The sequence below is a fragment of the Eublepharis macularius genome, chromosome 2, assembly GCF_028583425.1.
Source record: "Eublepharis macularius isolate TG4126 chromosome 2, MPM_Emac_v1.0, whole genome shotgun sequence".
In the NCBI taxonomy this organism is placed as follows: Eukaryota; Metazoa; Chordata; class Lepidosauria; order Squamata; family Eublepharidae; genus Eublepharis; species Eublepharis macularius.
The window spans coordinates 117,428,157-117,454,244 of NC_072791.1; the positions used below are offsets into that span (position 1 = coordinate 117,428,157).

The 26,088-nt window shown below is 40.9% G+C and overlaps 1 protein-coding gene across 1 annotated transcript in view; it reads right to left on the bottom strand.

The window, feature by feature from the left end:
• The window catches only part of OVCH2 (ovochymase 2), a 43,707-nt gene extending 20,123 nt beyond the window's left edge, over positions 1 to 23,584 (bottom strand). Inside the window, exons 1-13 of the mRNA XM_054972457.1 lie at positions 23,494 to 23,584; positions 20,839 to 20,948; positions 18,194 to 18,285; positions 17,882 to 18,054; positions 16,560 to 16,655; positions 11,250 to 11,401; positions 8,629 to 8,824; positions 7,928 to 7,951; positions 5,865 to 5,955; positions 5,623 to 5,756; positions 3,680 to 3,820; positions 1,892 to 2,022; positions 400 to 493 (exon numbers count right to left, since the gene is read on the bottom strand). Of these exons, the coding sequence (XP_054828432.1) occupies positions 400 to 493; positions 1,892 to 2,022; positions 3,680 to 3,820; positions 5,623 to 5,756; positions 5,865 to 5,955; positions 7,928 to 7,951; positions 8,629 to 8,824; positions 11,250 to 11,401; positions 16,560 to 16,655; positions 17,882 to 18,054; positions 18,194 to 18,285; positions 20,839 to 20,948; positions 23,494 to 23,584 (1,525 nt within the window). The remainder of the gene's footprint in view (positions 1 to 399; positions 494 to 1,891; positions 2,023 to 3,679; positions 3,821 to 5,622; positions 5,757 to 5,864; positions 5,956 to 7,927; positions 7,952 to 8,628; positions 8,825 to 11,249; positions 11,402 to 16,559; positions 16,656 to 17,881; positions 18,055 to 18,193; positions 18,286 to 20,838; positions 20,949 to 23,493) is intronic.
• Positions 23,585 to 26,088: the final 2,504 nt, after the last annotated feature.

A 26,088-nucleotide genomic window follows, 5' to 3' on the forward strand; every position in this document is an offset into this window, starting at 1 on the left:
ATTGAGTGGAGGGCAAGTGAACAGGGAGAAATACACTTGCCATTCAAGTGTCATTTGTCATGTGTAGCTTGGCCCTGAGTTTTGAAACCAGTGAGGGTTTTGTTTGTTTTTTGCTTTTTCAGATTTTTTCCATATATACAAATACATTCAGAAAAATTAAGGGCACTTAAGTTTTCTTAAGGGACAGGCAATTTCCATTCATTTCTTCTCACATTGGAGACCCCCACTAATCTGTTCCTGAGGATTCATTGACTCCCAAAACAAAATGTCAGGGGCCTCCAGGGGCTGCAGTACTAAGGGAAATCATTAGAAATGGACTCTCATTTTCATGCAAACTTAACTGCATGGCTGAATACAGACCAACATATACCAAATCTACTATAAATATAAACCACATACCCATTTCTTTATCCATTACAATATTTTCATACACCATCACTGAGTCGTAAGTGCAGTCTCTATTTTCTTCCAGTTTAAAATGTTCATATGTGAGCTTTAGAAAAATAAAACCACATACAATTCAATAAAATAAAACATTCCTACAACTGAAGAAAAATGATATAAATCCCGAAATTCTGTATTTGGTGCACGTAAATACCAAAGCACATCTCTTTTTATTATCAATTAATACATTACACTTCATTGTATTCATTGGGGAAGTCTAAAGAAGACCAACCAATGAAGGCAGGGAGGTGGCTCATTGGTTTACATGCAGAAGGTGACAGCTTCAGTCTCTGCTGTCTGAGACTGAAGGATTTCACTTACAGCCAGTGTCAGGAAATACACTTCTCCACCTGGAGAGCCACTGCCTGAAAGAATACACAATACTGAGCTAATTGAACTAATGGTCTAACTTCATATGCAGCAACTTCATACATAAAAAGAGAAAGTGGTAAGATAACATTGGGGTGCATATATGTCCCAAATTTTGGAAGCAGTAGCTTTTTCAGACCTAATTAAAACTACTGGACATTTGAATGGGATAATACCCCTAATGTGGATTGGATGTCAAATTTTCAATTTTTATACAAACCTTTCAAAAATTTTTTTTAAAGGATTAAAGGTGTTCAGAGATAGTTACTTTTGCAAGAAAGGTATTGTTCTTTATTTTCTAACATATAGAATTCATATTCAAGAACAATGATTTTCAGAAAAAGCAGAATTACATGCCTATGTTATTTTCTCCATACAATCAGGAGGAACCTTGAAAATAGGGTTGCCAGGTCCTCTTCCCCTCCCTGCAGAAGTAGGGGGGACCGGACACTTACCTTCTCTTCCCTTTTTGTGTGCTCCTCTCATGTGCACTTTAACATCACTTCCTGGAAGTGACATCATCGTACAGGGGTGGGGGCACATGCACTTCACAGTGGACCCAAATTGGCCCACTGTGAAGCACAGAGGTGCTCTCAGAGTGGTGTGATGATATCACTCCCAGGAAGTGACATCATTGCACTGCCCCAGGAGAATGCTTGAGGGGCCCATTTCTGTGCCTTTCCCCCCACTGTCCAGGTAAGTGATGTTGGGGGACAGAAGGTGGAAACAGGAACTCCCTACTTGAAATGCAGCTGCTATCTCTATTTGAAAAGCAGCTCCGAGATACTGTGGTTCACATTGCCAATGCCAGAGAGATGTCCCAGAAGACCGATCTTGAGTGAGGTTGAAGAGGGACAGGCCCAAAGAGTATTCAGATTTGAAAAACCACTGGATTTCAACAAATGTAAAAGAGATTACTTATTCATCCTTTATGATGCAATTTTGAAAATAAAACTGCCTCAGGACTAGTGAAATCTTATGCTGCATGCAAAAGTTTGGACCAACCAAAACTGTTTGTTTGTTCGTTCAAAGGAAATCCTTATTGCAGATGTTGGTAAATGCTCTCTCCACTTTGTACCTTGACCACATGGTTCTCTGGAGCATGAATAATCCACTGACAATCTGCCAGGTTACTATATGCCTCAGGGTAGTGCATGCTTTGTATTGTTCCTTCCTCAAAGAGTATGGCTAGAGATCCACAACCAGAATCTGAAAGTTCAGTGAGGCAAAATTAAAATGAGTCTGATTAAAGCAGCAAAGCCAGAAATTCCAGTGCTCAGAAACTCTCATGGACTTATGAATAAGTATATTTTCCAATAAAATATATTTACATCTATATAACTAAGACACTGCTTAAGTAGATCAGGGAGACACACTAAGTCAATGTGTAACCTTAATAAATGTGTAAGAAGGAATCTGAGTGGCAGCAGGTGGTTATAGCCCAGATTCTTGCACTGTGTATTTATGAGGTCTCCAGATCTATATATTTTATTCTGCCTATCCTAAGGTGCTCAAGTGTTGTACATCTTTTCTTCCTTATTTTGTCCTCACAACTCCCCTCTGAACTAGACTAGGAAGAGCATAAGAGTGGCCCAAGGTCACTCAGCAAGCTTCATGGAAGACTGGGGTTTTGAACCTGGGACTCCTTTGTCCTTGTCCAAGATTCTAATTGCTACACCACAACAGATTACAATTCTCGTGGGACTTTCATGGGATGGTTACATTAATAACTTTTTAAAGCCCTCAAATCTTCACTGACACCAAAGTCTGTGTATATGGCAGGTAGGAACAAGAGAGAGAGGTGGAATTCCTTTCCAAGGGAGGTCCACTTCAACCCATCCTTGTTAACATTCTGCCATATGTTAAATATGGTCCTAACCCAGCTATGCTGCTGACCATTAGAGATTTAACAACACTGGTCTTCGTGGTGCGAGCTGATGACTTTGTTTTATTTGGTTACAGCGCTCAGGTGTTTTTAATGGCTGTAGCTTGCCCTGAGGGTCCTTTTCTGAAGGGTAAAATATGTACTTTTAACAGGCTAACAACCAACGTATACCTGTCTGAAGCACAATGGATGACCATACGAAAGGCTTCTCCGCGGCAGGGATACAGCTCTGGAATTTCCTCCCTAGCGAGGTTTGCTTTGCCTGCATTTGTTCACATTGTAAAGACTTAAAATAATATTTTTCTTTATACTGAAGCTTTTGCAAGTTATGCTGCTGTGACATTCATTGGGTTTCGATCCAGTCTTTTAACCCTGGTTTCTAAGTTAATGTGGGCAAACTGGTTATTCTTTTTAATTTGGTTTGTGATACAATTTTAGGATGCATTTTTCTGCATTATTGTTATGATGACTAATTCATTTTTCCTAATATTTTCTAAGCTCTGCTTTAGGCACTCCTCTATTGGGCTTAACATAGACATAAAAGCATGATATGAACTCAAACTGATAAATGTGGACTTGGGACTCATCAGCTATTCTAGGTTTTCACTAGCAAAACTAAAGTTATTTCCAATTATTACTATTGTGAATGTCTCTGAACTTTATTTGATTACATTCAAATTCTAGGTAATTTCATCTCATCCTGTATTACCTGCATTTGATTAAACTTTAACCCTCCTATTTATACTTTTTCTTCACAGCCACATATTTAACATCTGCCTAGTGAGGAGGACACATTCTAAAGACTGACAATATTTTATTCCAGCATCAACTGGAATAATTAATTTATAAATGCAGCCTGCATTATCCTGCCTTACAAAAATCTCTTGGCTTCATACTACTGTCATTTTTCATGCTCCATACAAATCTAGAATTTTTAGAATACCTCCAATTGGCTAATGTATTAAAAATATTAATACTTACTTGGAAGCATAGCTGGTGCAACAGCCTGGTATTTCATGAAAAATCCAGTCCCATGTTCCTTATTATCAGAGACGAATTTAAGCCGTACACTATTTGAGCCAATCAAGATAGGTGATGGAGGATCCAGTCCACAGAATTTCCCTGAAAGTTATTCGTTTACACACTTGATTTAACTAGGGAATAGTTCCAGTCATGTCAAAAGTACCTGCTTCTAACATATATTATAGTGGCTATGTTATAAAAACACTGTACATTTGTTTACTGGAGGGAGAGAAATCTGATTATCAGTCTGTATGGCTGGATATTTGGCATGAGAAAATCATTGTGATTTTTGTACTCCAACCTTGCATAATAGGATAATGCACTATCTGCAACCTTCTCAACACATATGGCTAACATTGCCCATGAACAGGCTAGTGTGCATATTTTCTAGTGTCTGTACACATGAACACGTACCCTGAAAAGGCTAGGTTTCTAATCAGACTACAACAAGGGCACAAGCCCTAGGAACCCAATAAATCTATGATTATTATATCAAAATATTTTGTTATTTGTGTCTTACTCACCAAGTGAATACAAAAAATGTACAGTGCAGTGCTGTGAATTAGCATTGATCAGAAACGGAAAATATCCAAACGAAAATATCCATCTGGAGAGTGTGATTGGGACTATTATGTGTGTAGAGGAGGCCAGGATGAAGGGAAACCGAAACGAGCAACTCTAAGCTGGCAGGCTCGTTGCCACCTACCTGGAGATCCAGAGGGATCCTATTAGGCTCTTCTGATATTGCTGTTTTGGACACTTACCTTTACATTGACCATCCTGATGTGAGCCACCTACCTGGAGATCCAGAGGGATCTTATTAGGCTCTTCTGATATTGCTGTTTTGGACACTTACCTTTACATTGACCATCCTGATGTGAACACAAGAGGAAGAATCATTCCAAGGACTACTCCAGCATATTTAGATTATAGAATTGTCATTGACTCTTTGCAGCAACTATGGGATAGATGTGTGTACTTGTTGTATTTATAGATGTATGCATTGTAAATATTTGACTGATTGTACATTTTTTGTATTCACTTGGTGAGTAAGACACAAATAACAAAATATTTTGATATAATAATCATAGATTTATTGGGTTCCTAGGGCTTGTGCCCTTGTTGTAGTCTGTTTGGGTTGGGACCCCTCTCTTTTTTGTTACTAGGTTTCTAATCACACATACCAAAGCTAGAAAATATGTCTGTTCTATTCACACAAAAATAGCTAGCTACCTAGCATATAGTATGATTCATAGTATGATTTCATCTTATTCATGGTTGCATTATCAGAATCATAATGTCTGAATAAGGCTAGAACAGCCATCTTTCAGATGAATTTTTCAACCAGACAACTTTACAAGAAAACATAATGTGGATGCTAATACTTTTAAACTCTGAAGCTTCTAATCGCTATGAGCCCATAAACAATTGTGTCACTGCAGACCCACATGAAATTGCCTTATACTGAACCAGACCATTGGTCTAATAAGGTCAGTATTGTCTACTCTGACTGGCAGTGGCTCTCCAGGATCTCAGGTGGTGGTCTCTCACCTAATCTATTAACTACTTCTTTTAAGTGGCGATGCAAAGCAGATGTGCTACCACTGAGCCACAGCCCCTCCCCTCCCTAAGGACAGCACTAAATACTTCCAATCCCAAGATCACGAGATGCTAGTCAGCACCTAAATAAACATTACACATGGAAGTAACAAAATTCTGACAGCTTTCTCTTTTCAAAGAGAAAACCCATTTCACAGAGGGAATCTGTAGTGGAGAAGCAGGAGGAGAGGAGAGCAAATGCTTAACACCTTTTCCTGGCTGCTGTTTCTCTGCCCCAAACCCTCCCAAGCCCCCCTCTTCAAGGTTCAAAACCATGCATTTAGTTTGAAGAAGAAACTCACCAAGAAGCCTATCGTCCCTAGAAATCACTGACAGGGAATCATAGTCACAAAATGTATCTGGCTCCACATCAAAATGGGAAAAATTCAGCAGAATATGCATTCCTTCTGGTACAAGCAGCGTCCAAACACACAGCCTAGATTGATAGTGAGCGACTTTTAGTTGGCAATTAGCAAATCTTGAACCACTATAGCAAAATACTGTGTGTAGTGACTTTAAAAGTCATTGTATTTCATCTACTCACTGATTATCCAGATAAAAATGTTTCGGGCTTTCAGGAAAATGTAGCCTTCCTTCATTGTCAGGGAGTCGACCATCTTGAATACTGCATGATGCTGTATTCATAATTATGAAAGTTTGTATTACGGGATCTCAAAATTCAACAAAAGTTGGTATAGCATATATTAGGCAAAGGACAGTTGGGAAGTTACAGTGACAGAATTTCTCAAAATGTCTGTGTCATGAGGTTATATTAATTTTGGGCGTTTCAAAATAATCAAATAAGAGCAATGTGGGATTAATGTACAACTCAATCTAGGAAAATGATTTGTTTCTTCATTTTAGAGTAAATTTTAACTGGGAAGAGGCTTGTCAACTGCCTGGAGGGAAAAAAGTCACATCCCTTTAACAGAGGTTTAATGAGGTGTTATTTATCATGTGATATTATTAACCTTTAGGCCATGAAAGCATTCTTCTTCCCATTTCTACACATTAAGCCTCCGTTAAAGGGACAGGACATTTTTCTCCAGACTTGTTAGCAACCCTAATTAGTAAGTTGAAAGTAAATTCACAATGCTTCTGCAGTACTCCCAAACAGGAAATGGCTTTTCAAACATTACTTCCTTCTTTCATCACAAATTGCCTGTGTGAAGAACACCTGGAATGCCTAAGAACAAATGGTTACCAGAGGACTTTGAAGCACATTTGGTCTTTGTTCTTGATTTGGAATGTTCTTGGCTTGAAATGGAAAACTAAAATGAAGTCACAATTTGGTTAGGCCTATTTGTTGAGAATCAGAGAAGGAAAAATCCCTAGCCTAAGTATTGAATAATTTGTTCCATCTCGTTTTGGCCTGGACAAGAACATCCTCCCCATTTCCAAAGTGTCAAAACTCTGAAATAACTACATGTTCTGCCTCTTAAAAATCATTTTCCCTAATCTGTGGAAATAAATGAGTGATTTATGATGCTATCATAGAGTTACACTCTTCTAAATTTATTGGCTGCTTTGGATGACATTGCTAGGGCATAATCCCAAAGCCATTCTGGAAACTACTTGGGATGATAATTAAGCCTCTGCATCAGCATAGCACAAAGATATATTGGCTTGTCTCCTATGATTCTGCCCAGCAAAGTTTGAATTCTTCCTTCAGCCTAAAAAGCCTTCCTCTGATGAAAAAGGTTCTCTCCCCAGAGCTACCTGCAGAAGACCATCTTTGGATACAGTTTTGCTTTCCTTACATAAGAGTCTAGCACAAGATGCAAAACAGCTGTTTCATGATGAGAAGTTATCTTCTATAAATTTTATAAGTAACTTTGTTTCAAGCTAAAATCCCATAAAAATCTAATCCATTTACATTCAGATGTTAAAACAAAAATTATAATCCAAGTCTCATTTAATTGTAATACAAAAATAAATGTTAAGACTATTATGGCCAGCATCCAAAAAGCCACTTTAGATATTTCCAAAGGTTTGGGTATATCCAGCGAGAGTTTTTACTTTTGTTCTTCAACCTGCAGGATCCCGTATCATATTCCAATGTGCTTTTGGAATATGTTCAAACATGGGTTGACACAGAAGTTGCCAACCTATTATTTAGCGAAAGCTACTTCTGAATAATGGAAAATATCCCATAATACTTCCCATACAGCATGTTACCGTGATTTGTTCTGTCCTAAAAACAGAAAATGGACTAGGACGATCACCAGAAAATGGACTAGGACTATTGCCAGAAAAAAAGCTATCAGCTAAGCATGGAATAAAAATATAGAATAAAAGCTGTTTATTTTTTTAAAAAAAACTGAAAGCAGATCTTTCACAATCTTTTCCTGGGTCTTCTAAAGGATGCATGAATTATTCTACAGCAGCCAGAGAGCTACTGGTAGCTCATGAACTACCAGATTTAACACATAGCATGGTAGATTATTGGTCAAGAAACACAAGCCCAGTGCTCTTTGGGGCATGTGGAATTAATTGTTCAGCTCATTGGACCCCACGCCAGAATCCATACATTTCTAGCACAAATGAAATCATTTTAGACTTTATCAAGAAAATGCATAGTTCAAAGATAAGAGGTTCTATACTTACCTGTAGAACTTTTCATTCTGACATCTAGTTGAAAAACAAAAATATTTTAGGACTATGGCAAATCAGAACTGTAATGATATATTTTAAATACCAGTATAAATTGTCCATATGAGAATATAGATATCATTAACAATTGCACTGGAACCATTCTAAGCAGAACAATTTCATCTCTGTGAAGCAGCTGAACTCAAAATAATATCATGTGTGTCAGTGTTATCTATCTTACTAACATCGCAAAACCTACAGCTGTGTGCAGGTGCCCAGCCCGCCGGCCAGCTGTGGGCGCTGAAAACCCTGGTGCCGCTCCTGCATGCATGCATTGTGCACCAGTGCAAAGCAAGTTTTTAAAAAAACTTACATAATAAACTTACTTTTCTTTCAGTTTTACTTTTCTTTCAGTTGGTCGGAAAAGCGGGGGGGACACAGCTGGCTGGCTGTTTTTTTCCCTGCCTGATTGACAGATTTGGCTTAAGTGGCATTTTTCACTATAGGTTAAAAAAAAGGCCTCAAGTGACCAAGGCTGACTGCCTTCCTTCCCTCCTTGTGAACTTTATGGAGGCATCTGGTGGACTGTGCTAGATCACATGGAGTTTTGGTCTGATCAAGCAGTGCTTTTCATATGGATCATCAAGTTCTAATGGATAAGGCATCAGGATACTAACACTAACATAACAATTATATTTCTGTGATTTTGTGACTACCAGTGGCCATATGTTGTTGAATCCAGGGAAGAAGCTTGATAAGATCTGTAAAGACTCCTGGAGATCCTCTTCTGTTGTACTTTTTTCTCAGGTTATGCATCCAGCCACGAGCACATCCCATGCCCCATGAGGTCACTCCAACCAGGGTCCAGGAGCCATGTTCACTCATACACACAAGAGGGCCTCCAGAGTCACCCTGCAGGGAAAAGAAAAATAATTATTCAAAAAGGAGGCACATGTAAAACAGCATTTATTTAAGATCAAGATGGATAGCCGTGTTAGTCTGTCGGTTGCAGTAGAAAAAAGCAAGAGTCCAGTAGTGGTAGGGCATGAGCTTTTGTGAGCCACAGAAGAGTCCCTCAAAAGTACATAATGACATTTGTAATCAGTTATGGATCTGCTTCCTGATCTCTGTTGGTGAATAAGTCCATAGAAGTTGAAACTGGAAAAAATATGGCAAAGTTGTGTTGGGGGGGAAAGGGATGTCTTTCATCAAGAGGCTGCTATGACCTCTGCAGTCTGCTCTGCTTTAGGAGTGGGCTTTCATTGGGAAAGAAAGAGATGACCAAAAAACCTGTGTGTAGATTCTATCTTCTAAAATTTTAAATAGTTCAAACAAAGTCCTAATGATACAGGGATATGAGGTGCACAATACTTCATCCTGTTTTCACAATGCTAGGGACTGGAGTGGCCCTTTCCTCTTTGGATCTCTGTGCATTCCAGCACATTGCTGCCCACTATGGTTTATTAGCCGAGACTGCATGGATCTATTTCACTAGTTCAGTTTCCATACTACAGCCTTTTTTCCTGATTGCATCAGATTTGCTGCCATGAGTAGTCACTTCAGCCACTACACAGCTTTCCTGGGAGTGCTTATACCATGACTTTTTTAAAAATCTGCTTTGCGGTCTGCCGTTTCCTTGTGCACATTCTTTATTATGTTTTTGGGTGTTCCACCCTTTTGCTCCATCTCCCACCCCCTGCCAGCCCACCTCATTGTGATTAGCTACCCTTGTCTATCCGGCCACTCCCTCTCTCCTCCTTTCCATCTCCCGTCTCATCCTCCCTTTCTTCTTTTTTTTATGTTAAGTCCAATGCAGGATTGATTAATTGCTGTTTTGAAAGCATAGAGGGGGAAGTTCCCTTTTCATTCTTTTTGCAGAGAGACAATACAACTCAAATTGCCCAACCTTCATCAATTTCACCTCCTTGCTAAGTAGAGGAAGCTGGTCAATTTCACCCTATTTCCATACACACCTGTTGCAAATAAAAAGTTTTTTAAACACTGCCTCCTTTTTTGAGGGCAAACAGCTTGTCAACATCCATGCCCCCCTGGCCCCGAGAATCAGCTGGAATGGAGCTCCCTGTCATGTCTGTGTTCAGTCATGCCATGATTGTCTGTATGTTGTAACCACAATGCTCATTATTAACCTGATGTATTCTCTCCTTAGTACAAATGTTACTTGAGACCCAGAGTGGGCCTCTCCTGTTATCTTCTAGAAATATGCTCCTCTAAGCTAGCGCTGACCTTGGAGCATCCAGATGCCAGCTCTTGCTACTTCGCCCAGATGCTGGGAATGTATGATTGTATACTGAATGTCTAGCCATAACTAAAAAGGGTTCTCACGGGACCTGTGTATACTGCACGCCAAAACCTTAACAGTTATTTGAGCACGGGAAAATCAAGTATAACATAGAACTGCTTGCCTTCCCTTATCACTTCTACCAAGCTCTGTGATGTCAAATGCTAAATAAAGCTGAACTGTCAAATCCTAAATAAAGCTTTTCTACAGGAACTAATGTGTGTTCACTGGAGAGGGGCTGAGGGATCTACTTGCCAGGAACTGACACTCCCCAAATATGACTGAACTCCCCCAAAACCAGGGCAATGTGGACCAAACATGAGAGGTGCGAATGGCAACACACAAGCTGATTCCATGCCTTTCACCTTGACTTCATGGGTAGTGAGGAGTTATGTCCCTGGTGCAGAAGGGGTTATTGTCATGTTCCCATTTTTTGTCTTTTCAACTATCTGGAATACTGAGAACTTGCATATCATTTCAGTAACTTGAGTAAAAGCTGTAGTTTTTATTTACCTTTGAGGGGAAACCCTTCCTTTCCCTCATGGATTTAGTATATAAATCAGTTTTACCTACCTGGGTTTTTTCCTTGCATATTCATAGAACATGACATTTAATTTAAGACATGAACCAAGTCTGCATGGGTCTGCTAAGTACTTTAGAATCGCTTCCCTACACAGCCCAGCAACTTCACTATGGTAGACATAAATGATGATCTCAGAACAGGGATAGGACATCTTTAAAAATTCCCTAGGTTCTTTTGCAATGCTTTGGAGTTTTATTTCAAATGTGAAATTTTTGCTTACGAAAAGCTGGAATGCCACTGTCATACATTATGGTATCAATCACAAGAGCTTTGAAAACATCAGAGCCAGTGCTTCAAAGCAAAGAGTCCAGAGTACTTTGTTATTTTTCTGCAAGAGGTTATTAAGGCTGTGTAACGCACTGAAGAACCTACCTACTCATTTTTTAAAATCACAAAGATCGAGCAAAAGCAATATTAAAAAATATCACATTTTCGTAGCTGTTCATTTTACCAACCTGGCATGCATCTTTTCCTCCATCTGGAAACCCAGCACACATTAAAGTGTCACCTTGAATGGGTTTCTTTAAAGTTGACAGTGCTCTGGAACATTCATCATGGTCCAAGATGGGCAACTCCACTTCATGTAAGACTTGAGGGAGGATTCCATCTGAATAACAAGCAAGACAATAAGCAAAACAGTCCATCATTGCTTACTGAGTACAAAAGTTTCATTTATTTAGTCATTTATTTGTCTACCACACAGAGTATGTATACTTGTATCATAGGAAGCATAACCAAGATGGATTGTGAATATGTAACATGACTGAATATTCTGGGGGAAACAGCATCGTGTGTTGCTGTTCTTAAACAGAAAGTGAAGAGGAAAGAAGTAAAGCACAGAGTACTGAATCTCCTTATAACATTACCTAACATTTGATTACATTCATGAGAATGACTTCAGTACTAGAATGGCATACTAGTACTGTCTTGTTGTACTGTCTGGTAAGCAACTATGCAATCCTAAACAATGTTACACCTTTCTAAACCCATTAACTTCAATAGATTTAGAATGGTATAAATCTGCTTAGAATTGCACTGTGAGTGTGAAAGGTATTATTAAGGTGCAACAGGGGTTATGTGTTACCAAGTTATTAAAGCCTGATTGGAAAGCATTTTTTCTTGGTATGTACAGTTTAAAAACTAAAACCCCACTGCTCAATATTTACTGTTAGTATTTCCTTCAGTCTGTGCTATTTGAAATGAATTTCATTCCAAGTCTCTCTTTTTAAAGAAAAAACATCTTGTTCCTATCTAGTTACCTCGTACCTCAGTTCTCAACCATGAGATTGGGTAGGGATAATATCCAAGCCATCTCTAGACAAAAATGATATAGCCAATTAGTGTCCCGTCTCTAATCTGAGCTTTTTAGGCAAAGTGATTGATAGAGCAGTAGCTGACCACCTCCAGGTCTTCTTGGATAACTCTACTGATCTGGACCATTTTCAGTCTGGATTCAAGCCAGGTCATGGGATGGGGACAGCTTTAGTAGCTGTAGTGGATGATCTCTGCCTGAATATAGACAAAGGCATTGTTCATTGTTACTTCTTCCAGATCGATCTGCAGCCTTTGACACAGTAGACCAGGACACCTTATTGAAGCATTTAGAGGCAGAAGTGAGTATCAAAGGATGTGTCGTGGACTACTTTAAATAATTTCTCATGGAACATTAAGTTGTTTTTAGGACAACACCCACTCAGAGTGGTTTACAAAGTATGTTATTATTATGCTCACAACAATCTCCCTGTGACGTGGGTGGGGCTGAGAGAGCTCCTAGAAACTGTGACCCAAGGTACCGCAGCTGGCTTCAGGCAGAGGAGTGGGGAATCAAACCCGGTTCTCCAGATTACAGACCCACCACTCTTAACCACTTCACCAAACTGGCTCTCGGTAGACAGACAGACAGACAGTACCTGCAAGTCCCAGATGAGCCCAATTATGATTGGGACCAGGGCTGAGGGAGGAGAGCCTCCTACCTCCTCCCCCTGCACCCTTTTTCAGCATCTGAAAAGACTAGGGGATCTGGGTGGTCTTTTTGTTCCATAGCAGCCTCCCAAAAGACCAAATAATGCCGCCCATGCCCCCGGTCAGTTTGGCTGCCAAAAAAGCTGCAAGAAGGGGCAGGATCCCCTTCCCTCACATGCCCCAGTACTAATCAGAATGGGGGCCATTTGTGTTTTTTACACAGGTGTTGCCACTGGGACCTGCAGCTGCAGTATGACTCTAAGTCACCTGGATGAATTCATGTAAAAGGTAACATCTAGTTAGGCTCATTCTAGGTCTTGCTAATGCAAAATCTCTCCTTCATGGGTTCCTGCTAGACCCAAGATTCTTCTTGAAGAAGTTGGCTTTCTTTATATTCTGTACTAGTAAGCAAGATGGAGCATAGAAATCCAGCATAATATTAAAGCATGTTTTATTTTATGCTCATACATACTGAACAGACCCATCAACCCTGCTGATAAGTACCCATTTGTGCTGATTCATGTGGGAACGAATGACACGGCTGTGAATACTATCACAAGATTTAAAGTGGATTATGAAGCTCTTGGAAGGCATGTATTGTCGAAGGCTTTCACGGCCAGAGAACGATGGTTGTTGTGGGTTTTCCGGGCTGTATTGCCGTGGTCTTGGCATTGTAGTTCCTGACGTTTCGCCAGCAGCTGTGGCTGGCATCTTCAGAGGTGTAGCACCAAAAGACTTCAGTACTAGAATGGCATACTTTTGGTGCTACACCTCTGAAGATGCCAGCCACAGCTGCTGGCGAAACGTCAGGAACTACAATGCCAAGACCACGGCAATACAGCCCGGAAAACCCACAACAACCATCTCTTGGAAGGCAGTTGAAGACATTGGGGGCTCAGGTGTTATTCTCTTCTATCCTTCCAGTCATAGGAAGAGGAACGTGCAGGGAGCAGACCATACTTGAGGTGAATCATTGGCTGAGATGGTGGTTCTGGCAGGAGCGCTTTGGGTTCTGGGACTATGGGATAGGTTTTCTTAGAGAAGGCCTTCTAGCACATGATGGGCTTCACCTCTCAAGGGCAGGGAAGAAAATGTTTGGAACGAACCTGGAGAACTTCATCAGGAGAGCTTTAAACTGATGCCGCAAGGGAAAGGGGATGATCGACATGGGGATTCCAATGACAAAATGAAAACAGTGGGGACCCACCTGGGTAGAACAGGTTAAACAAAGGTACAAGGCTACAAGTGTCTATATACCAATGCCCAAAGTATGGGTAATAAGAAAGAAGAGCTTGAGCTTCTATTGCAAACAGAGGGCTACGATATAGTAGGAATTACTGAGACTTGGTAGGATGATTCCCATGACTGGAATGTGTTAGTGGATGGGTATGAGTTGTTCAAGAAAAAACCAGAAGGGTAGAAGAGGAGGTGGAGTGGCGTTGTATGTGAGGAGAGGGCCTGATTGTCAAGAAGTTATGGAGAATGGGGCAGACAGCCCAGTGGAAAGCATATGGGTAGAAATAAGGGGAGGAAGGACAAAGGGTATTATTGTTGGAGTCTGCTACAGACCACCTGATCAGTGAGAAGAAATGGATGCTGCCCTCTTTGAACAGATTGGTAGAGTATCCAAACATCAGAACCTTGTAATTATGAGTGACTTCAACTTCCCCAATGTGTGCTGGGAGACAGGCTCAGCAAAGCGTCATGAATCATGCAATTTCCTGACCTGCTGGCTGATAACTTCTTTTTTCAAAAGGTGGAGGAAGGTACAAGGGGCTCGGCCATACTAGACTTGATATTAACCAATTGGTAGATGAGATAAAGGTGGTGGGGACCTTAGGGGGAAGTGACCATGTCCCCCTTGAATTCCAGTTGCTGTGGGGGGCCAAGGAAGTTTGTAGCCAGACTCGTAAGTTAGATTTTCGTAGGGCCAACTTCAATGAACTTAGAAGCTTGATGAGAGTCATTCCGTGGGGGAGTGTGCTGGAAGAGAAAGGAGCGAGTGAAGGGTGGGCCCTTCTCAAACACGAGCTTTTGCAAGCTCAAGCCCTCACTATCCCAGCAAGACGGAAACATGGTAAGGGCTCCAAGAAACCGATGTGGATGTACAGGGAGCTTCAGAATAAGAAAATGTGGCAGGACACCTGAGTGGCTAATTGACATTGACAGAGAGGTTGTGGAGAGGCATCTGGCTGCACTGGATGAATACAAATCCCCTGGGCCGGATGGGGTGCACCCAAGAGTGCTGAAAGAACTTTCTAGAGAACTTACAGAACCCCTGTCCATCATCTTCAAGGCCTCCTGAGGACTGGGGATGTGCCACAAGATTGGAGAAGAGTGAATGTTATCCCAATCTTTAAGAAAGGGAAGAAGGATGACCCAGAAAACTACAGGCCAGTCAGTCTGACTTCTGTTGCTGGGAAAATATTAGAATAGATTTTAAAGGGATCAATCTGTAAGCATCTGAAGGACCGCGCAGTGATCCGGGGAAGTCAGCATGGTTTTGTCCCTAACATATCTTGTCAGACCAACCTGGTTTCCTTCTTTGATCAAGTGACCAGCTTACTGGATCGGGGGAACTCTGTTGACGTGATTTATCTGGATTTCAGTAAAGCTTTTGATAAGGTCCCCCATGACATTCTGATGGGCAAACTGGAAGACTGTGGACTGGACTATAGGACAGTTTGGTGGATAGGGAACTGATTAGAGGACCGCACCCAAAGAGTGGTGGTCAATGGCATTTCATCAGATTGGAGGGAGGTGTCCAATGGGGTGCTGCAGGGCTCAGTTTTGGGCCCGATACTTTTCAATATTTTTATCAATGATCTGGATGAAGGAGTGGAAGGGCTGCTCATTAAATTTGCTGATGATACCAAATTGAGAGGAGTAGCAAACACTCAAGAAGATAGAATTAAAATTCAACATGACCTGAATACTCTGGAGAAGTGGGCAGCTGTGAATAGGATGCAATTCAACAAAGACAAGTGCACAGTATTACATCTGGGCCACAAAAATGGGAAGCACAAATGCTGGATGGGGGATACACTTCTGGGCAGTAGTATATGTGAAAGGGATCTTGGGGTAAGAGTGGACTAAATATGAGCAGTCAAAGAAGGTGGCAAAGAAGGCTAATTCAATCTTGGGTTGTATCAAAGGGGCCATAGCATCAAAATCGCAGGAGGTCATAGCCCCTCTCTATATTGCCTTGGTCAGGCCGCACCTGGAGTATTGTGTGCAGTTCTGGAGGCCTCACTTCAAAAAGGATGTGGACAGAATCGAGAGGGTGCAGAGGAGAGCGATGAGGATGATCAGGGGTCTGGAGACTAAGCCCTACGATGAAAGGCTAAGGGCCTTGGGAATGTTTAGTTTGGAGAAGAGGAGATTGAGGGGGGGACATGATTGCTCACTTTAAATATTTGAAAGGCTGTCATTTGGAGGAGGGCAAGGTGCTGTTCCAGTTGGCAGCAGAGGGTAGGACCCGAAGCAATGGGCTTAAATTACATGCACAAAGGTACCAGCTGGATATTAGGAAAAACTTTTTCACGGTCAGAGTAGTTCAAAAGTGAAATCAGCTGCCTAGGGAGGTGGTGAGCTCCCCCCCTCACTGGCAGTTTTCAGGAAGAGGCTGGATGAATATTTGTCAGAGATGCTTTAGGCTGATCCTGCACTGGGCAGGGGGTTGGACTAGATGGTCTGTATGGCCCCTTCCAACTCTATGGTTCTATGATTCTATGCACACATGTTTATATTTAAATAGTTGACTTGTTAAAGAAAGGTTTTCAGAAGTAACAACAGAGACTTACTTTCTCTTAGACGACCCCAACCACACGTGCTGCATATAGACCCTGGATCAAACTTTTCATCTGGATTGGGAAGACATGCTGGCCAAACTTTTGGACCTACCATGAGAATGAATTGTGATTGTTAAATATTAGAAAGAATAATACTTATTAGGGTTAAGTACCAAATCTCTCATTCAACAAAAGTTTTATTTATAATGACTTTCACAACTATTTTAAAAAATTGCTTTCTAAGATATATGACACCAATTCACAAGGATGTTCTTCTGAGCAAATACCATTGAGATGAAGAGTGACATTAAGTATATTTTCTACCTCTTGCAATTTTTTCTCCTGGGTTGTTTCTATTTCATAACACAGAAACTTCTGGATTCAACTTTCCCCCCTCACTATACAACCACGACACATTCTCTAGAGCAAGATCCATTCACCTCTAAAGCACCAGTCACATACACAGGCACTCATGAGGCTGCCACTTCCACTGAAACAGCAAGACTGCGGTATGTATGAGAGAACCAGAAGCACATGGGCATAGTTACTTAAGGGGGTCCTCCCCAGTCATTGCCATTCCCCAACCACTGCCAATCCTCTCAGGTAAGTTTCTGACATTCACCACCCCTATGTAGAAGTCCAGTCACTTGCAGGATTGCTACTGTATATATTTATTATTTATTGTGAAACCTTGTAGGAGTAATCCTAAGGAGGCATAATCAGAAGTAAGCCCCAGTTTATTCAACAGGGCTTACTCCCAGGAAAGTGCTCTTAGGTTGCACTGTAAATGTGCCAATTCCTAATAAGGACTCACCCAAACTAAAGTTTGAGCTGCAAAAACATTATGTATTATTTATCAACATGTCAATTATTAGTAATGTAAGTGGTACGCAAATGGGAACTGTTATACTGACTGTTTGTGGATCCTTGGAATGTTGATGTAATTTGGCTCTTTAATTATAAAAGTTTGCTGACCCCTGGCCAATTATATTACTGTTTTCTCAAGAACCAAATGAATCTATTCTTCCCACATTCTCCTCACCAGCCTGATCGTGTGAACTAAATACGTAAAGGTACTGGTTGTTGGATCGATTAGGTCTGTCACTGGGGGTGGGGGTATCTTTTGGACTCAGCTGTGATGTTATTTACAGCGTCATCCTAAATACACTCTCCTGGCAGTAGCCTTCAGTGGGATTCTGAAGCCATCTTCTTAGGATTGCACTGTTAATTGGTCATAAGTTATTCCTCCTTGAGTATTAGTAACTATGTTTAGAACAACTCAGATAGATGCTTGCGATTCCCTACAAAATTATCATATTTGACTATGATATTACCATATTTAAAGTTACCATCCACTTTCAGAAGGGCAATGTCATAATTCATTGGTTTCTTGGGGTCAAATTTTGGATGACTGATGATATACTTTACTGGTAGTGTCTGTTCTTCCTCCTCTGTCAGGCTCAAATCATGTTCTCCAGCAGTGATGGTCAAAGAACTGAGCAGATATCTGCATGGTGGTGGAAAATCATTGGAATGGGGGCGGGGGGAGGTAAAGTTCATTATTGTTAAAAGATCTTTTATACACAGAATGCTTAACTAGTGGTATATATTTCTGAAATCATATCCTTCTAGTGAAATATCCATACCTGCTTTGAACACAGTGAGCTGCTGTGATCACCCATTGGGGAGAAACGAGGGTTCCTCCACAGAAATGAATGTTCTGTCGTTTCAAAGAAACCTATGAAAGAAAGAACACACACTATGCAAGGTATGTTCTAATCATATCTGCAAAACTGACAAAGAGAATAGGATGTATATGTAGCAGAATGTCAACATGTACATTTGAATGATTTCATTTAATTTTGTGTATAAAATCACTTTTTGGCTGCACAGAAATGAATGATGGCAGTAAAATTTAGGTGACAGTCCATATTCGTATAAATCTCTGAATTTCTAGGCATTCACAGAATTTTTCTGGTATTATCAACATTTTCTTGTTAAAAAGTGATAAGCCCTGGAGTATTTTAGGATGTTGCATTAATATCATCAGGGCTATTTAGCCTTGGTTGAATGTAACTATTCCAAAGTCTGGTCTGAATACGCCCAATGTATTAACTCCAGGCAATTAAATGGAATGAAATTATTTCTGATTTTTGGTAAGGAACAGGCCCTATTCAAACATTATTTGTGGTCAAGTCTGCAGTTGCTCTCTGCTTTCATTTTGTATTTCCCAGCACTCTCTTTAGTTTTTTGTTTCCCTTGGGCATCAAGGGTAGGGGCAGACAGCGAGAGCCAAGCTACAAGTGACGCCTGACACAGGTTGGACACTTGTTAGCTTCCCTCAAGTTTTGATGGGAAATATAGGCATCCTGGTCTTGCAGCTGTAATTGAGAGCCAAGCTGTAAAACCAGGATGCCTACATTTCCCATCAAAACTTGAGGTAAGCTGACAAGTGTCCAACCTGTGTAAGCCGTCACTTGTAGCTTGGCTCTCAGGGAAGAAAGTGATTCAGCAAATATGTGTCTGACAGGTATATTTATGTCAAGCTGGAATGTCCTGATTGGCATTCCTGTGCACAGTTTCTTCCACTCATTGCACCAACCCAAGGACTTGGGTGGGGTGGGGATTCTCATTGGACCACATTTTCCTGAGCTATCCTGTTATCTGAGGCTACAGATATGCTAACAAATTTGGTGCAAAATTTTCCTGGGTGAAACAGAGGCAGAGGCCCATACTTTGACCCTCTTCCAGTGATAAGGCAGCCCACTTGTCCTGCAGACAAAAGGAATAAAAGCATAAGGTATCCTTCCCTAAAGAATATACAACAAACATAAATATAAAGGAGATCAAATGAATAATATTTGTTTATTTGGACACTTTTAGCTTGCTTTTCTCCACAAAATGGAGAACCAAAGTGGCTTACCATGTACTAAAAAAAAGCATTCAAAAGGCATATTTCACAATTACTTTTGCCATAAACAAACCAAATCACAAGACAGAGTAGATGGCAACATCCTGCCTTTGATGACAGCAGTCTCCCCCTGCCCCCCCCCGCAGAAGGGCAGGCAGGCATTCACTTCCTCTCAAATACGAGATTATCTTTCCAAACTATGATGGGAGGAAGCCTCCAAGTAACTCCAGCCAGTTATGACTGGCTCTTGTGGTTGAGATAATTGTATATTTAAAGACTGACACTGCAGAGTACACAGGGCATGCATGGAGAAAGGGCCTCAACTTCCACCCTCCCAAGCCACGTTCTCAACCTGAAGCATTCCTGGAGGGCACACTATTCGGCTTGCAAGGGAAACCCATATGCACACTTGTGGGTTTCCCCAGTAGCACCCCAGAATGTTTCAGAATGGGAAAATGGCACTGGGGAGGAAAGCCGAACCCATTTCTCCACATGCCAGTGGCACATTCTGAACTGAGTACTCATGTCTGATTGGGACCTGCCAGACCAAAACTGCATACTCTGCATAATGTGTAAAGAGGGGGTCACTGCACAATTTCACTTGGCCAGAAGACAGAGACAGAAAGAGAGAGAGAGAGTAGGTTATAGAATGAGGCAATCTTCTCCCACCTGGCCTAAGACCATCCATAGCAGGACCACAGAGATTGTAGGCAATAGTTAACAGCTATGTGTGCCCATCTTAGTTATAACTGTGTAAACTGACATAGGAACTCTTTGTTTTAATCTAATAATTTGGTTTTATGTATTTTTGCATATAGGTCATATAGTCAAAACAGACAGACATGTATGTCTTAAAACTTCTAAGTTTATGCATCTTTGGGAGGGTAACATCTGGAAAACAGCAACCGCTTAAATCCCAGAGGTGGATGGGCCAAGTACATACTGGTTTACACTAACCTTTCTCCAGTCATGCATATGACTGTGTGTAACGCACATAGAAAACACATTCTACATATCATCTTCACTCTGCTGCTACAGGCTAAATAGCACAGAACCTTGAGAGACGGGCACAGAAATCTTATATTTGGAGAGTATTATATTATTTTCTAGTAGATCTGCCTCAGCTTCTTAATAGATCTTGCTATGAAAACAAAATAATCACACAAAAGCTTCTAGAGATCTAGATAAAACTAAGATTGTTTCTTTCTTGATTTGTACTATTGCAGATAGCAAAACTGTGTTAAACAAAAGACCTGCAGTGCAGCCTGTTTTTTTATCATGCAGTTCCCTGTTTTTATCCCTTTGTTATTTCCATGATATGCTGTGATTTAGCTCTGCAGGTGTCTTGGTCTACAGCTACCTTGGTCAGGGAACACTCACCTGCCATGGGTGTGAGCCTTGCTGCACTTGATTCCCACCAACAATCCTAGAGAGGTAGGTATAAAAATTCCCTACATTGGGTTCTAAAGGTTTCTTCCCACATTTAAAATCTGAAAGGCACAAAGGAAAAAAGAGCAAGACGTCACAATGTTATTGTCCACATTATCTTTTAAAAATATACGATAGCTTCCTACTCTCAAAAAGTCCTAAAATAGATAAGAAAAATATTCTCACATAATTATAACCTAATAAAACAGTTTTAGTTACTATTAATTAAATGAGAAAAGTTCAACTACTGAATAAAAATATGAGCAATATGCCTAAATGTTCACTTTCATGTATTATCATTCAATTTGTAGTTTGACTTTTTTCAGAAGGTAAAGCACAGGCGTTGATATAAACTATGGTTTCATGCTTTACAAACACCACAGTGCCCATACAAACCTAAATACAAATGGTGTTACAGATGAACAACCTTCATGCATGATTTACATTAGAAATTTTTTAAAATTGCAAGCTGCTTTTAGTATCTATCAGAACACCAGGAGTCAGAGGCATATCAAATGAGCCCTCCACCCAGCAAGAAGGCCACCAGAGATGCTTGGAATTTGTTTATTGAGTGAATTGTGCATCATGTGTTGTAGAGAACAACACACTGGGGCCTGATTACTTCACTGAGACTCTCTGTTACCTCACCTTGCAACTGCCCTAACTACTCTTTCTCAGCTCTTCCCTGGCTGACACACTTCCTTTGCATTGGCCTCCCATTGCCTACTTTTCCTCTTTTATAATGGATTCTACTTCAGCCCTGCATCTCACTCTTCCCAAGCTGCCTTCTCTTGGCCGCTTCCCTGGACCCACATACCTCCTGTGTTAAAGACAGAGTCCAACCATGCCACTGGCAGCCCATCCTATCCCTCTTTACTCAGGGTCCAGGCTGCCAGAAGGATTCATGGGGAAGACTGCACCACCATCTCCATGGATCAGATGGCCATCTGTACAACTGCCTCTCTGGAATGGGCAGTCATCAGATGTTCTTCCTTGGGGATACCTGCGAGGTCACAGTGGCCCTTCACTCCAAGAGACTCTGCCAGGGTTGGGCCAGGTAGTCCTTCTCCTGCCAGGTCCAACCTAGCATTGAGCCCAGACTTCATTGTGGGACAACCTTCTTCCCTGTCTTTGCTGGCCCTGTTGCCTCTCACTTCAAAGTGCTCAGCCTCAAGGTGACCCCCCCCCCCATGGGCCAGTACGACACCTGCCCTGGGGGGGGGACTCACAATGTCTTTATCATATTTCACTGTACAAAATTTGCTAGTGTGAAAATTGATAATTAAAATTCCACAACACGTTATATTCTTACACCAAATAGAAAAGAAAAATCACCATCTGGAAAAAAGTGTATTAAAACTAGAAATTATTGTGAGGTTATTCTGGAATTGACTTTATATTTTTCAAGGGTCCAGCTGCAAATTAGTTTTCTTCTATGGCTTGTATCTTTGTCACAAAACCAGCAAAAAATAATTAATATATGAGAGGTCATGATGATAATATATTCAATGACTTTAAAATGTCTCAACTTTCAGATCCAAATGAAGTACATTCTAGCCTTCAAATACCCAAAACAAAAATAAATTTGTCATTTAGTGAGCCACATGATTCTTTGTTGGTATGTATGTATGTGTGTGTGTATTGGTATATATATATTATATATATTGGTGTGTATATATATATACCAACCTATATATATAAGTCCTTATATCAAGTCAGGCCATCTAGATCTTTTTCTTTAAGCAGTCTTAAGGCAAGCTACTTTGAAGACTGGGAACAAACACCATGGAAGAAGGCAACCTTTTCTTTGTGTACCTCTTCCGTGATTAAAAATGCCCTTCAAAGTTGCAGCAAGTTCCATGTTTGGGTAAAATACAGTAGAAGCAACCAAGCTTGACTTTTAACATCTGTTTTGGCCCTAGAGAGGCCAGTGGTTGAAGTTTGGATGTTTTATATGCAAACCATGGGCCCAACTACTCAGCCACAGCCCCTCCTCAACAGAACAATCACTTCTCTGAAATTATCCAGATATAGTATTGATTCACCTATACACTCTGCATGTGAGGGGTATTTTTCTTGGCTTATCAATGGCTGTAGGATGTAGGATGTGGTCATCAGAAACATGTCACTGCAAATCATCCCTATATACGTTGAAGCTCATTTTTTTCACTCAATGAATGATCAAAATTGAGTAACATACACCATACAATCTGAGCCAAAGCGGGGGAGCGATTCAGCCAAATGCAGAGTGGCTGTGCAAACCCACTCTTATTCCACCGAAAGCAGCAGCTGAAATGAAAGGCAGAACTTCACTGTTGTAACTAAAGGTAACATTCGCATGACAACCAGTATCCAAATAAAGTTATGACAATTTAGGATACTGCCAGCCCAGTCCCTACTTTGCCACTGATGCTGTTTGGGAGGGTCCACTTTGGGCAGGCTCAGTGAACTGCAGCAAGAGTGAGATTCTGCAAAAACAGAACTCCTTCCCAATAACAGAAGTTTCCTTACGTTTTTGCAATGTGCAGTTAAGATACAGGCTGACATGATTTAAACACTCTTTTTTTAAAAAAACAATTAGAGAAAAATACGAAATCTCAGCCATACCTTGTTGCAGCAACATCGGTACAGAGCTTCCCTCTCTAACATAAGTTGTCCCAAGCATAAGAACAAGCAGATTGCCTAAGGACACTGGCATTTCCAAGGCTGTAAGTGACTAAATAAAAAAGGGGGAGAACTTTATAGTGGCAAAGAAGAAACTATAACACAGTGGGAGAGCAGCAACTGACTAATTCAAATGCAGGTTACTCATTAATCAGGTGGTAAAGCTTTGAACCAGGCACTAGTAAATTTTTCCAAATTTAACCAAGCATGATTCCTTCTCAATTCTAAAGAGACTGATGCTCTCCATTGCTGAATTTTTAGCTCAAACATTTCTTTAAAGGCCAGCCTATACATTAAAAAGGGCAATAAAGTCAGGTCCCCTGCCTACCCACACAAAGTCTTCTGCCAATATAACAGAATCAAACTGATGATTAACAACAGCTCCAGTTTAATAATAGTCGTTCCCAAGGTTATCACATGTGGATTTTCTTTAAAAAGTTCATCTCCTGTACTTTATAGGTCTGACAGCATAGCAGTAGTGCTGGGTTATATGTTGAAACTGCCATCTAAATTAATTTACTGGAGAGTAAATTGTATTGAATCCAGGTTATTTTTAAATGCATGTGGTTAGGATCTCACCATAAATAATATTTTAAACAAAATAGTTGTTTTTCTATTATCAGCATGCATCATTAGCATTAACGTTGTATAAAATGCAAAAATAAATTCTGGCTAAGTCTTTACAGGGACTGAAATTATAGTCTAAATAGAGGAATAATAGATTTTACTAAAAAAAACCTCAAGGAGGAAACAAACCATAGTCATAAAAGATTGCTAGGCCAAACTTTTTGCCAACCTGCAGTATGTTATGTAGTATATATATTTCTTTGGGAATGTAGTGGAAAATGTTTTGTTACAGGGAATTCCATAGTCTTCACACCAGGCTGTGCCTTGCTGGCACAAACTACAATTGGAAGCTGGTGAAACTTTGCCACTAAGCTGCACAGCTTGTGTGACTGTCCTGGGCAACAACAGTCCCATTGATCTCACTAATAACAAGTGATACACAAGTAGTAGGAGGCAGCCCAAAACCTAAAGCCAGCCAGGCTGAGGACTGAGAAGAAAGTAGCTCAACTCCCACTCGCCGAACACTTGAACTGACATTTGCAGCAAGCCATGTACTGTACAGTCCATTCCTGCTTTCACCTGCAGTATTTTCTTTAAGGTCATCTTCATGTGTTTCCCATGCTTTAAAAAAACCAAACACCCTGCTGTGCCATCTCTCAGTGTGTCCCTCTGTTGTTCCAGAATACTGAGATTAGGTTTCATCAATAGCATCTTTCAAGACCATGAATCTTTAGTGCATTCCTAAACAGAGGCTTAGAGGATCATAACTCTGCATACTAAACGTATACTATAGTATACTCTGTATACTAAAGTTATAGCCAATCATGCTGTTACAGCTTGCAATGTTTTACATTCTCTGTCAATGGCATACCAGACTATATATCCTAATGATTAAGGAAGTTTTGGGAATCAATCAGAATTTCTGATACGGAAAGGAAACACTCACTGAGCAATGTCTCTGGGTGAGGGAGGAAAACAGCACATGAACCCAGAGCAGCATGTTCCTTCAATTCTTTCCTTAGGACAGGATGGAGTAGTGAGTGGGCAGGGCAGCACTGCTCTTTGTTCTTCTGCTATTTATTCTTCTCACCCTTGCTGCAAGGAGAATGAAGTACACCCACGCTCCTCCAAAGGCATTTATCATACTCTTGGCCTTCTCCATTGGTTGCGAGCAAGAACTGCCTTTTCCAAATCTTGCAGCCCTACTTACATGAGAGATACATGGTAACCATCTATGAATCCAAAATCAGTAGCTTGAGAGCATTCTTTGGTAAGTAGAGATGGGCACGAACAGCAATATGAACAAAGAAAAGCCACAAACAGCCCAATCTGCTGTTCGAGAACAAGCTGTTCATGAGGCCCCATTCTAAACAAACAGGTGGTCGTTGCAAGCATTGTTAGTTGTTCGTCAAGCCAGACAGTCTGGCGCCTGCAATCAATTCCCTTGGCAATGTAGGCAGGGATTGTCTGAACTCTGTCTGAACTCCTGCTGTTGCCCTGGAAGCCCCAATCTAAGCCCAATTCAGCTTGATAGGCAGGTCTTCCTTCCAAGTGTGGAGCTCCAAATTTGTTACAAGAGAGCAAAGACCATGGGGGAGGGGGGCTCCCAGCTCTGGCTAGTCTTTGCAGACAGTGGAGAGGGAGAGACAGCTGCTGTTTGCATTTTGATAGAGAGACAGGGAGAGTGCATTGGAGCTTGAATTTTCTTTGTGTGTGGTGGGATATGGATCTACCCCTTAAGGTTCCAGGGCTGCTGCCAGGCTCTGGGGCCAAACTATTATTTACTATTGGTACTTTTCCTGCTGCCTGCTCAGGTAGGGTTTCTGGGAGTGGTGTGGTAGGGATCTACCCCTTCAAGTTCCAGGGCTGCTGCCAGGCTCTGGGCCAAGCTATTATTTATTATTGGTACTTTTCCTGCTGCCTGCTCAGGTAGGGTTTCTGGGAGTGGTGCGGTAGGGATCTTGACCAAAC